This window comes from Rattus norvegicus, chromosome 7 (genome assembly GCF_036323735.1).
Source record: "Rattus norvegicus strain BN/NHsdMcwi chromosome 7, GRCr8, whole genome shotgun sequence".
In the NCBI taxonomy this organism is placed as follows: Eukaryota; Metazoa; Chordata; class Mammalia; order Rodentia; family Muridae; genus Rattus; species Rattus norvegicus.
Window position 1 is genome coordinate 106,548,188 of NC_086025.1, and position 14,411 is coordinate 106,562,598.

General features: G+C 46.8%; 1 protein-coding gene across 9 annotated transcripts in view; it reads right to left on the reverse strand.

The window, feature by feature from the left end:
* Positions 1-14,411, reverse strand: part of Trappc9 (trafficking protein particle complex subunit 9) — a 477,026-nt gene that overhangs the window by 137,849 nt on the left and 324,766 nt on the right. For all 9 annotated transcript variants that reach the window (XM_063263588.1, XM_063263579.1, NM_001034156.2 and 6 more), the window contains one exon: positions 10,138-10,248. In XM_063263588.1, the coding sequence (XP_063119658.1) occupies positions 10,138-10,248 (111 nt within the window). The remainder of the gene's footprint in view (positions 1-10,137; positions 10,249-14,411) is intronic.

A 14,411-nucleotide genomic window follows, 5' to 3' on the forward strand; every position in this document is an offset into this window, starting at 1 on the left:
TGTGTCCTGAACACCATGAATACATCCATCACAAAAGGGAGACGAGTGAGCTGGGGACCCTAAAGAGTTTATACTAGCAGACCCAGGCTAGAGTTGTCAGGAGCTCTCTGAGTCTTCCTGGCAGAGGAAAAAAGAGATGGAATCCCTATCAAAAGTGGCCCCAAAGGTCAGTCAGACACCTGAGTGAGGATGGGGAAGATGGGTCCCTTCCATCGAAGGTTCTCAAGGAGCCATGGATGCTCATAGCATTGATAGTAACATATGCCCTGTGCAGGAGACACATGGACAGCACCACAGGAACACGGCACAGAGGACTGAGGATTGAGGGAGGTCGGCATGTCTGGGTAGGGAACTCCCTAGAGAAAGCACACCCTCCAGCCCAGTCTCACGCTGTGTCGCTGTGCTCCTTCGTGCTTCTCTTGTGCTCTGGAACGCTAACTAGAAACAGTGGAGGGGATGGAGTGAACCGTGTAGTGCTGGCTTTTCTCGTGTACACTCTGTTTAAATGTGATGCCGAGACACCCGCTGCCTTTGCCACACAGCCACCTGCTGATTTCACCGCACTGTGGCTGCTGAGCCCTGACAGACCCTAAATCACACCCAGGATGGGGTCTTCTCACTAACTCTGCTCTCCCTGGAGCAGGGGTGACCCTGAAACCCAGCAGGACAAGGCCTGGGAGCGACAACAGGACTCGGCAGACCTTTGCTGAATAGCATAGACACCCATTGACCTATGCTTAGAGCAGACACCCCCAAACCAACCTCATCTGCCAGGTTTCCCCTTCTCTTTCTCAGAATGGCCAACACAGGGGCATGCGCTAAGTGACCCAAGGCAGAAAGTAACCATTGCTTATGGATGAGCTCCCAAACACCACTGGGACCCTGTGTTAGATTCAGGACATCTGCCCCACCAGCTCTGGAAGGTGCATGCTTCCTCACTCCCACTTGACAGGTATCAGCTGTTGTCAGGTGTGAGGAGCTGTCCGAGGAGCTGTCCTCACAGAGATGTGAGGAGCTGTCCGAGGAGCTGTCCTCACATATGTGAGGAGCTGTCCTCACAAACTCCATTACAAGATGGCACCGGCATCCGGCAGAACGCACCTAGTAAAAAGGGCAATACGCAGGCGCCTGGTAACGTCCCTACTCAAAGGGACACGTACGTTTTGGTACGTCATCTGGCATAATTGGCAGCGACCAGTCAGAGAGTGACACGTCCTAGGCGAGGATAGTTTCCTATATAAGGGACGGTTATTCCTCACTCTCCGTCTCCGCATTGTAAGCTTATGCTCTCCCTCTCAAGACGCATTAAAGCTTTTCTGTAGTAGGATCCTGTGTGTGCCGCGTCGTTCCTGCTGGCGAGACGTAGCGCGGGACAGTCAGGGAGGTCTGAAACAAGCGTACACACAAAATGGGAAGAAGACTTTAGCCAGCACTCTGGAGCTCTGGTCTCATTGATCCTTCTGCGAGTTCTTAAGCAGAGAGAATATCAGCAGTACTATTGCACTGGGACAAACCATGAGCCAGCAAGAAGGACATTGTGGTGCTTATGTGCATGTGTGCTGTGTGTAAATATACTTGCTTGCCTCTGGACACATGTGTAGACCACATGCCTAATATGGCTACTAGCAGAGTGGAGGGCTGTGAAGCACCCCCAGGCTGGCCTGAGGCCTACTCAAGTGCTCAGAGCCGGTTCAGGAAGGCACAAAGGAATCTAGTAGGACAACTCCCACATACAAAGGCCTGTGTGTTCCTCATAAGCCCAGTTTCCAGACTCCTCTGTGGGTATACCTGGCTCAAAGTCATGGTATTCTCCACACCTGCATACCCTAGCACGGGACCTGGCTCCTGGTGGGAACCTGATTCACAAGTGAGAATGTCATCAGAGTTCTCTGCATGAGGTATTTCCACACCTACTGATGTGTAAATGTGGGCCTGTGGTGCCTGCCAGTGGGACCTGCCCTTCACCTCACTGAGCCTCAGTTTCCTCAGGAGCCAGCAAGGATGATGTGAAAAGGATACTGGAGGAGGCTGCATGGAACTGAAGGCTTTTGATTACACCCACAAGCTGTAAAATGTGTATATACCGAATACCGAGAGTGCCCAGTGCAGGAAGTTGTGGGGCGGGCCTTCTCCAATGCTGGCACCGAGCACCAAGCCTTGGAGGCCAAAATAAGCTCATCTTCCACACAGCTGGCTTTACTGCACCTACCTTGGGCAGGCTCCAGTGGCTAATAGGTCTTCTGAGTTAATATGACTTCTCGGAGACTTTTGGAACTAACGGAAATTAAATGACTCCATTACACCGGTCTCATTTCGCTTTGGTTCTGTCACCAGCGGTTTGGACAGGCAAGCACTTTGCTCTGTGACACTGCCTTGTTATCCAACTTCCTGGCCAGTTTGCAACTGTGAAGTATTTCATTATGTGAAAAAAAATGTTGTATAAGCCACAGGTGAAGGAAGCGCACAGACATTTTTTTCTGGGCTATAAACAGTTGGCTGACAGACCGCAGCATGTCTTCCATGAGGTGAACTCCCCCGAGAACCAGGAAGAGGCTGGCTTCTGTGAACACAGGCGAGCCCTTGACTACTTCTAGCATGTGCAGGTTCAGGCCACTCCCACTCTCCCATGAGTATCTCCCCACCTCTTCCTGCTCCAGTACACTACAGGATCCAAGACCCATTCCTGCACTGAAGAGCACTCTGCAAGGTGGGGGGGAAATGCCCAGCTCCACGTGACACTCCCATCCGTGCAGCTCTAAGGCGAGCTGAGCCCACAGCTCCACACAGGAGGGAGCTGTTCTGAGCAGCATAGCGCTTTCTCACGGCTCTGCTCAGACTTTTCACTGGAGCAAATGGCGCCGGAGAACATGCAGACTCCATTCTCAGAGGGTGCCCCTGGACTGCAGGGTGCATAGGCTCTGGGCTGTAAACCAGCAAATGCACCAGTGTAAACAGAAGTGTCCCTTCCTCCAAACCACACAAGCCCCAGGTAAAGCAGCTGAACAAGACAAAAGAAGGGATGCTGGCCTTGTAACTTACTCAGGACACAAACTGTGAAAGCACACACCTTGGATTGGGCTGTGACTCAGTACAACTCAAGTCCCTAGAGTCCCACAGAAGAAAGCCATGTGAAGACAGAACCGAAACAGACATAGCTGGTGTGCTGACACCTTCCAGCAGTCATAGAAGGCCTAAGAAAAGAGCACTGACTCTGACTGAGCTCCTGAAGGCTGCTACTACCTTAGGAAGGAACAGGGAAAAGAGAAATTCCTGAGGAACAGGCTTAATATCACCGAGGGCCACAACTGCCAAAGCTCCCAGCCATGGGACTGGTTTCCTTGGTGAAAAACTCAAAAAGAGACAAACAGGAAATATGCAGGTTAAAAATTGACTTGAGATATGTCCGTTTCTTGGGTTTTGATTTAAGAGATGTCATGAGACAACTGGAAATTTCAAGTGACGATGTATTATTTAATGATAATGAGGAAATGTTCGTTTGAAAGCATGACACTGTACCTGTTCCTATTTTAGTTACATATAAAAATGTTCACGGATAAAACATGATGTAGGGAAGCCAGAGCAACAGAAACAAAAACATGCTGAGCATGGTCCTCGCAGAGGCAGGTGACAAGCATACAGGGGTTCGAGATAGGCAGCTTGTATACATTTCTGAAGATGGTTCTGTTGTGGCTTTTATTTTACTCTTGAGGCGGGGCCTCGGATATCTCAGACTGGCCTCAAACTCAACATGTAGCTAAAAATAGCTTTCAGCTTCTAATCTACCTAACTCTAGCTTCTGAGCTGTCTGGCACCACTCCTGGTTCATGGTGTGCTGGGGATTGAACCCAGAACCCCGGGCTTGCTATGAAGCATTCTACCAATTGAGCGACTTCTATGTCTGCATGCTAGAGCTTTTAAGGATTAGGATACATGATGATGGCTCATGTGTCAATACAGTGTGGTGAATAGCAACTCTCTTTCCCTTGACACTTGCAGGGTAGATACCTGGCCCCGAGACAGGTGCATCCAGCATGTTACTCCCCACTGGATGCTTGAGGAGCCGACTGTCAGAAAGGCAGGATAGTCCAGGGGAACCTGAAGTCACACACAGTCCCAATTAATTGAGGGAGTACTTTAACAACCACCACAACAAGATAAGCAAGGGTCTTTCCTGATCAATAGGCAAAAGCATTTGATGGCCCTGAGTTGAGGGTGTGTTTCACTGAGAGATCTCAGTCTGGGCTTGGTAGCAGTCAGAGATATTCCAATCCCTGGGAAGGGAGGGATGAGCCCTGGCTTCCAGACCTGCTGAAGTACTGTGGCTCCTAGAATAGGTTTGCACAGCCCAGGAATGAGCCCAGGATGCAAACAACAAAGATGAAACCACACCGAGGCCACATTTGTCCTCTCTTCTAAGTTTCCTGCAGGAAAAATGCCACCAGCTTCCCTTGAAGAGCACCTGCCAAGTTGGGATTGGCTTACACATCACGCATGGGATGAGGATAAGGGTCTGGGAGGCAGAGAGGAGGGCAAACCATTGAGAAAGACCAGAATTCGGCAAAACTGAGCTAGTTCCACACGTGCCAAGCACCTTAGGGGCCAGGCAGAGACTGGACAGCTAGGAGCTAGAAGGAGGGGCTGAAATATGGGGCTTCCCTTGGCTCCTAGGGGACACTAAGTCTGTGTGTGATTCCTGTAGGTGCAACAATCACGTGTGCCTCATCCCCAGACAGGATCCTTCCTGTGTTCCTCTGTCTCCCCAGACCCTCGCTTGACTCTTCACTCTGAACCATTCCTACCGAATCTGGACACTCCAGCATGGCCTGCTGACTGGGCTCACAGGTCTGGGCTTTAAATCCCTTTCTTTGTTAAGCAACCTCTGTGGTTTCTCATTCCCAGCAGGTGAGGAAATAACTTTTGGCCCCAATATAAGGGGGCAAGAAGAAGCCAGGAAGATGAGGACCCAATAATGTCTACTGAGTGAAGCAAAAGCTTAATCCTATGGTCTTCCCATGGACCCTTTACCAATTACAATGGGCTCAGGCTGCCCGCTGCTCAGGCGGCCTCGAAAAGGGGTTCTGAAAATTAACCTCATTAGCTCCCACTTTCTGAGCCCCTGCCACGAATCACATTGGGTGCATGTGCTGCTGCTGGGCATGTGACAAGGATTAGGTTGACTAGCCAAAACAATCAGGGGGTGGCATAGATTGTCATGAGTACTTTATGAAACTATCTTGGGACCTCAACATGGCAGGGGAACTTTCTTTCCCAAGTGATTACGTTACTTATGACAGGCAGGGCTGAGAACACATACCGGCCCAGGCAGCACTCACTTCTCATGGTGATGAGCCACTGAGAAGACATGGGCATCTATACATGAGCCTCCGTCCCACCTCCTACATGTGAATGGGAGACTTCACACATGACCCTGTGGGAGAAGCCAACAAGAAGCACAAAGAAGAAAAAGCCCACGAGGGAAATATCAGAGTCAGGACTTCTAGGTTGCAAAGGTCTGCAGGGCATAGAACTTCAGTCATGCTATCTTATTTTTGTCTGCTTAGAAAGGAGGAAACAATTTGCCCTGTCACCAGAGTCAGCAAATAGCCATGACTTCCTTCCAAGACCCAGGCCTCCCAATTTCACTATGTGTCCAGGCTGAACTTTTGATATTTCCACCCTCAATCTTAGGAGTTCCTACTCTCTCCAGAGGAATCTGGGCTACTGTCAGCAAAACTCTCAGCTGCCAGTTACCAGGAAAGCAGCCTGGGGTGGCAGGGGAAAATATTGCTCAGGGGCTCAGATAATAGCCCTCTGCAAAGACTCACTATAAAAAACAGCCTCCGGCTCTGTATCGGCTCAAAGGCTGAGCTGGTACCTGCTGTCCCCTCTTATTTCTAGAAATTTCCTCTCTGGAGAACTGTCCTGTTCTCCATTCAAATTGAAAAATTAAGAATGTAGAAAATAAAATAAAAATACATTACCCATAGCTCTGAAACACTGAAGAAGGAAATTCGGAGCCAACGGGTTGAAAAAAAGGCCCAATACTCTAGATGACATCCAATGAGACCTTGCAGGAGAATGGGCCCTGTGCTGTTAAGTATGGCTTTGATGACTCCTGGGGTTCTCTGGAATGTTATAAGAACCAAGAGGGAAAGAGGAGGCAGATATAAAAGTTCTGGGCTGTTCTAGGCTGGGGTAAAAAGCTCTCTGCAACCCCAGCATAACCCCAAAAGACAGAACTGCCTAGAGGTCACAGCATAGACAGCCGCAGGGTGAAGTGTCCAGGTGCTGTAACAGCCTGTGGGATTCTACATAGCCTAGGATCTGTGTGTGATGCTGGCAAGACTGAGGATGGAGGGAGAGTGGGACAAAGCCCCAGATCCTGAAGCATATGATGAAATAACATCTATTTCCATACATTATAAAGATACTTATGCATTAAAGCAGGTTATTGTGAAATTTAATTTTAATGGTCTGATAATTAAGCAAAAAAAAACCCTCCATAATAATTATCAGATCTTAATTTTATAGCATATTTGCTGCTGGCAATGCTATAATTTTTTAAGAAAGATGATGTAATTCTTCATAGGGAGAAATTTGTGTCTGGTTATCTCTTAAAGCTAAGCAGTGAAAGGTGCCCGGTGCTATAGGATGTAGCCTGACCTACTGTGTGCAGCTCATGCCACCTGTCAGTAGTCCAGGCATAGATCCAGTCAATGCCTGACACTCTAAGCAAGACTCCTACACACAGGGAAAAGCCCACCTGATGGACTGCAACATAGACTATAGAACCTTGGCACGTGGAGACAGAACTTGTATGCAGCAAGATAGGATATTTGACTGAGAAAAACATTTATCAGGGTTTGAACACGGAGTGAAGGTTGGGATGATGCCATGGTGGGATAAACACAGATGTTAACACAGCCTGCAGTTCTGGTTAGGGAGGTGGGACAGTACTCAGAACAGCCATTCAACACAATGCCCTCCCTTCACCATAAGACTAGGAAGCTCTCTCAGCAGCAGAGACAGAGTGGTGTTCCTAAGTTTTAAACACCAGAACCCTCAATTTATGAACAAGTGTTTTACACCACCACACCACCACCCCCACTGGAATGTGTGGCATACTTCCGTCTCATACTTGTTCTGTAGCCTAGGCTGTCCCTTCAACCCCTGCCCTCTGGCCCTCGATAACACCTGCTCCTGTGACATGCTCTGCTTCGACTAGATGTGCACAGCCTCCCAAACTCATATACTGATCTACCCCCAAGTGATGAAACTAGGAAGTGGGGGTTTTGGGAGGTGAGGAGGTCCTGAGAGTAGAGATCTCATGAGTGGTATCAGTGGACTTTTTAAAAGGGGTTCAAGAAAGACCCCTTCACCTCCTCCTCTGTATGAGGCAAAAAGGAAAGCCGTCTACAGGCTTGGATATGGTTTTCAGCAGACATGAGATTAGCAGCTGCTCTGAAGCCGGACTTCCACCTGAGTCCACGGTGGTGCCGGGAGAGTACCCTCAGAGCAGTCACATTTGCTGAATGACTCTTTTGTGAATGAATAAAGTAAGGGATGAGTTAGCACTCAGAAAGGAGAAGTTAAGTGAAAAGCCTCTTAAAGAAGCCTGAAGCATAAAACCAAACTGCAATTATCTACGACTTGGGTCATTAGCATCACACAGCCCTTGCTGCCAAGAGTGATCCAAATCTTCACCACAGGACACGCTAAGCGATTTATAATTTTTTAAATTTGTTTTATACTGGTATCATAAGAAGACCAGGCTTATCTCTTGGATCATGGGCTACATAAAAACATGTAGACCAAGAGACAGGACAGATGGCAGACATCCCTCCCAAAACACACACACACACACACACACACACACACACACACACACACACACACGTAATTATCGGGGACAGCAGTAGCTAGCAACCACGCTTTTAGAAAGAGCTTGCCCTCCTCCCTGAAGCCTGCAAAGGCCCCAGCACATTCAGGTGCCAAGTCCCATCCAGGGAAAGACAGGCTACTCTCTCACAAGGTCAGAAATGGCCCCAAGTCTTGGGTCTCCAGGTTCCCATCTGCCCTGCCAGGGGGCTTTAGGGCCTAACATATATTCATATGTGTCATTAACAGTCACATTAAATATGAATGTGCTGGAAGCCATTGCACAGTGAGGAATTAGCATAGAAATGAAGACGATGGCATATTTACACAATGAAATATTAATAGCAGTCAAAATGAAAGAACTGGATTTATATTTAGCTCCAAAGTACAATGCTTATTTTAAGTTTCAAAAGGACACATATGATAGGGAAGAACTTATAGGATTTTTTTAAAAGACTCTCAAAATAACATTTGGTTATAGATACACATACACATACACAGAGAGAGAGAGAGAGAGAGAGAGAGAGAGAGAGAGAGAGAGAGAGAGAAGAGAAGAGAAGAGAAGAGAAGAGAAGAGAAGAGAAGAGAAGAGAAGAGAAGAGAAGAGAAGAGAAGAGAAGAGAAGAGAAGAGAAGAGAAACAGCAGGGAAGTGCAGGCATGAATGGCACTATCACTTTCAAAGAGTTATCCTGAGGAGGAAGAGAAAAGAGAGAGGAGAGGAGAAGAGAGGAGGGGAGGGGAGGGGAGGGGAGGGGAGGGGAGGGGAGGGGAGGGGAGGAGGTGGTGGTGGTGGTGTGGATATTGCTTAACTCTTCTTTCTATGGCTTAAACTTATCCTAACACTTCTTCTTGAGAGTTTTTCAATCATTAAGCTTAAAGTGAGCATAGTTTAAGTTTGGCCCATCACTGTCTGCCCCTCTAGTCTCAGAGTTCCCCTTGCAGAAAAACTCTATCAACAGTTTATCCGTTCTTCTGTGGGGGATATCAGAACCCTGTTGTGCTCTGTTTTGTGTTGTTTGATGGAGGGAGGTGGTGCTCAGGAACATCCCTATATAACTCTTTGGTGACTGTGTTTTAATTTTTAAAACTATGTTTTTATTTGTGTGCACACTCATGTGCACACATTTATATAAATGGGAACACTTGTCTGAGCATGGACATGGAAGGACAGAAGTCAACTTCAGGTGTCTTCCCTTGTGGCTCTCTACCTCTGTCACTGAGACAGGGTCTCTCCCTAAACTTGGGACCTTTCTGTTTTGAATCAGACTGGCTGGTGAATCCCAGTGACGATCTTGTCTCTACCCCTCCGCACTCCCACCAGCCCTGGGACTGAAAGTGTGCGCCATCATGCCTGCCCTTTATGTGGACTCTGGGGATCCAAACTCATAAAGATCCCTGTACTTGCACGGCAAGTGTTTTACCCTATGAGCCGTCTTTCCAGCCCCTTCATTTGTTTATTTGTTGAGTTATTGATTTGCGTATGTATGCATGTGGCAAGTGTGTGTGAATGTTCATATGTGTGTGGGTGCACATGTCAGGGTGGCATGTGTATGTGGCAGCTCAGGGTTGACGCTGGGTGCTTTCTTCAATCACCCTCCACCCTACAGGAGCCCAAGTCTCTTGCTGAACCCGGAGTTCATCTTTTTGGCTTCTGGACTAGGAAGTTTCAGCATGGGTATGTGGGGGGCGGTGGACAGTGATAACTAAGGTTGGAACAGCAGGGCAAGTGTGTGTTTGGCATTATAAGGAAGTGCTGTGACTTTGTCCCCAGCGTCTGCAGTATTTTCTCTCATGCCAGCGTGAGAGTTCCAGGCACTTTGTGTCCTCCTGTGGGCTCCCTCTGTGTCTTTTCATCTCCCTGCTTCTCATGAATGTACGGTGGCTTCTCCCTGTGATTTTCGCATTTGCATTTCCCCGCTGACTAATAATACCAGTGTCAGCTATTTAGGGGGAAAAGTTTATTCTTTAAAATAAGACAGAGACAGGGATAGATAAAAGAATCGAGAGCAAACATGGGGAAAGCTTAGATCTAAGACTCAGGCCTGCTGGTTGGTTGTTCTTAAACCCGGGGGCCTCATGCATCCTTTAATGCATTGCATCCTTTAATGCATTGCATTAAAAAAAAATAAAAATACCATCTCATCTGCTGGACTGGAAGGAAGGGCCTCTTGGTGTGGGGAGAGGCCCAGCAGAGAGCACCTTACCAAGCTCTGCTCGCCTGGGTCCTGGCCTTACCCCTGCCTCTGAAGGACACTTACCGCTGGCACTCACTGGCATGTAGGACAAGTTCAGAGTTGTTTCTGGCGCAGACTGTCAGCTCGTGCTCTGTGGAGTTGAAGACATCGAGGAGCAAGTGGCACTGCCGGGTGCTGTGCAGAAAGATAGAGGGAAATTCAGAATGCTCCAGTAGCAAAGAGAAGCAACTTTGCCATTTCCTTCTCTCCAGGGACTTCCCACTATTAGAAGATGTGCAGAGGTATGGCTTATAACAATGCCAGAGCCTCTGGACACGTGCTAAGAACTTGGCCACACCCTTTATGGACTGAATGACCTTGGGAAGTACCTCAATTCTCCAAGCTTCAGCAAATGCTGAACAGTTGGTCCTTAATATGAAATGCATTGCATAGAGTGTCACTCAATAAAGGCTATGCCCAAATGAGGAAGTCTTCAGCTACCCAAGACTGAGCAAATGGACTAGGTGATAGAACATGAAGATCTGGGCTCCATGTGTTGGTGTTGACTTCTCTATAAGCTTCATACTCAGAGACTCCAAATTATTCCTCTTCAGAGCTGTGGCAGATAATGTAAGCTAGGTAATTCACCAGGCATATGAGGCCTCCGCTCCCTTTGCTTCCTGCAGAATAGGGGGTAAAATGCTCAACTTCCAAAGGTTTCTTATAGCAGGTCAAGAGCTGACTCTCAATGTCAGCATCTCAACCAATGAGCTTCTCAGACCCCAAATAACAGAGCCAGGATGAGGAGGCTTCCTGCCATCAGTCTCTCTAGCTTCCTTTCCTTCCTCCTTGGGATGAGCAGGAAGCCTTGAAGTTCAGCAACCATTCAGAGATGAGAATAAAACCATAGGCTCTAGAGGATAGAACTGAGGCGAGAAGGAGCTGGAAAACCAGGCATCTCCTAGAGCAGCAGTGTCCAACCCCCATGGCCTCCTCTCTGTAGACTTATCAGCTACATGGCTGAAATATTTTAAAAGTACCAATAGCCTGTGCTTCATTTGTGTTGGTCACTATAGTCCAGTTTCCATTACAGTCAAGTGGTTGCCTAAAACTAATACAGCCTCCCAAATACCAGGTGTCACAGTGAGCACATGACAGGAAATCGATACCTGTTGGCTCATCTAAAGGGGACAGCCATGGCCACTGCAAGAGCAGAGTAAGAGGGCAGCTGTGCCTGTCTTGGAAAAACAGGATGAATTGTTTGCCTTACAAGTAAGGGAGAGATACAGAGACAAAGAGTTGCTCTAGGGATCATCTCTCGCTCTGGGTGAAATCAAAACATGAGGTCCTAGGAGACGTCTGACTTCTCTAGTGCATCCCCAAGCATCAGGGAGGACTCTGTTGGTTATTTGCAAAGCCAAGCCAAAGGAAGAGAGAGAGTTGCAGGACTTTGCCTTTGTGTCCTGACACTTGTGGGAGGGAGGTGCAGGGGACAGGAGGCTAGCTAGCCGGGCTAGCGTGGTGGCCGAGTCTCCAGACTCCAAGCTTGAGTTTTGCCTCCACAGTTGGTAGGCTCCCTTGATCACACCTGTCCTCTGCTCCTTTGAGAGAAGGAATCATAGACAGAGGGGGCTGTGAGGATGCATCTAGGGTTCACACATACACACAAGCAGGCACTGCCTAGTGGCCAGGGAGTGTCAGAGAGCATGTGTGAACACTCGGCCTCTCAAGGAAGGGAGGCAGAGGCATGGTGTGACCACCTCTGGTACAGATGGTGCCAATACAGTGTCAGAGGTCTTTAGGAGATGTCCTTACATTATTGGTGCTGGAGCTTTGGGGCAAGGGTGTCTTCCCTAGGGGTGCTGACAGTAGAGGAATGCCTATAAGCAGACTCTTCTTTGACTCCTAGGCAAAAGAGACTCTAGGATAAAGACCTGGCCCCCCTTTGCCATAACTTCATGAAATCATTAATCACAGCAAAATCTTTCACCAAATACAGAGACTCATAAAACATTAGGGGGGAGCAGTTTTTAAAGCCTAGAACATTGAGGCTATTCTTGCTTGCAGATCACACTACCCAGAAGGCTGCATAAAAACGGGGCGCAGACACAATGGATGCTGCACTCATTGTCTGTGTAGCGGCTGGGCTGGTGTTTCTATTGCTCCTGTTGATGTGATGTTATATTGGTGGATCTTTGTTTTCTATCTGCTACTCATAAATGAACTCCCCTCCCAGACTCTGGTGGCATTCCATACCCACAGTAATATCATTTACTCCTGTCCTCCACATTGCTGGGGCTGATTTTTCTTTCTGAGCGGTTGGAATACACAGTTTACTTTTCATTCTTGTTCAATTTTGGGGGTTTCATTTGCTTCTCTGGATTTGCCTTTCTGAAGAGAAGGGAAGCCTAAGAAGAACCGAAGTCAGAGCAAGCCTTTGAAGACAGATAAACTTGCACAGAAAGTAGTAGATTTGGGTCTGTGGCCAAGGTGGGGAAATGGCTAAGAAAACTCCACCTGCCAGACAGCATCCATTCCATTCGCATCCATTGGCTCTTCTAGGAGACTTAGGAGTCTCCCCTGAATGTCAGCTAATATCATATGCACACAGTTGAGAAAGGGGAGTGAGGAAGAAAGGTAGGGTCTCTGCTTTCTTGCATTTGAATTGAAGAAAATGTCCAGGAAGAGGGGATTAAAAATTAAAACAATATTTCCCATGAAGTTAAAAGCTACAGATTAAAGAAGGTTGCAGAATAAAGCCTAATATTAGTGTTACCATTTCAAGGAAAAATAGTTAAGGATGTGGGTTTGTAAATGCAATGCAGCCCAGAAGGCATGTAGGAACAAAGGTAATAAATGGGTGTGAGACATTTACATAAACCATTTAAGCTTTGTGGAACAATTAGTAAAGAAGTCAAATGAATAAAGAGATACTTCATGCTTAAAGATAAGCACCATATTTTAAAAGAAGTCACAACTCTCCACGTCTCTATGGATTCAATGCACTTTAATAAAAAGGGGACAATAAAGTTTTAGTAAAATCTGGTGTGCCATTTTAGTTTTGTATGTTAAAAAAAAAGTGCCAAGAACATACAAAACAATAAAAAGGAGGATGCTGGAAAGAGCTAGCTTGCTAGATGTCAGGAAATCTTCCAGAGCATAAATGGTGGAAGACGGTCCAGAGCATGTCCACAAGTGGGGAACTGGAGGTCCAACTGAAAGATGTTGTTTTCTGTGAAGAATGCCCTGAGCCACGTGACACAGTTATAAGGACAGGAGACCAAGGGCTTAAAAGTAATACTAAGTGTGATGTGGCTGTTTCTTCAGAATCCAAACATCCATTCAGGTACTCCTACAGGGAGGACAGGGACCAATCCAACTTAGGACGCTCAGACTGCTACACAACTCCCAAGGCTTCTCCCCAAGGCTGTAAATCAGTAATCAATTCCCGAGAGGTAAAACTCTCCTGTCAGCAAGCTGTGTGGGCAACTCTAGGGACACAGCTTCCATGAGTGGTCACCCATGCTAGAATAGGATTTTGGGTCTGTTCTTGGGTCACTGGTGTTTCTCTATGTAACACCATTCAATAAGCTAGACTTGGGGTGAGTGTTTCTCTGTTCTGTCACCAATGACTTGCCTGTGGCCAACAGATGTTTGCAACTATCCAGAAAACACTACCTAAAAGTTATTTAAAAATCAGAAAAAAATAAACAAAGAAACAGCTTATGAAAATTGAGATATTTTACAAATGAGTTACGACATGTAAAATATAAAAGACATCATATTTGGCTGTGTTAAAGTTACGGACTTTGGTATAAATGGAAACCATTAAAAAGCTAAGACAAACAACTTGTGGAAAGGTATTTGCAGTATATTAAACTGACAGGGAATCAGAATTGTGATTTTGTGGAGAATTCCCATAAATCAATAAGAAATGACTCAGTAAGAAATCAAGCAAAAGGTGGGAAGCGACAGCCAAAACTGGAGGAAATCCAATGGGCAGTAAACAGACACTCAATCAAGAGGGCAGCCAGACGAAGAAATCAAACCATCAGACACGATTTCCCACTCAACTTAATGGAAACACTTAAAAGTATTACAGGACCAAGTTTTGGCCAAGATCAGTAAAAAGTAGGGTGTAAATAAATTGGTACAACTTCTTAAAAAAAAAAAAACTTCTCAAGCTATATATAAACACGCTTGAACCAAACTATTTCATGTCAATATGTATTAACTCAGAGGGCTCCTACAAAGGCATGCTCAAAAGGCATACTCATTATTAACTAGGTGCAAACCAAAAAGACAGAAGACAGAATAGAATGACTGGGGGATTAAAACCTGTGCAGAGATGGATATGA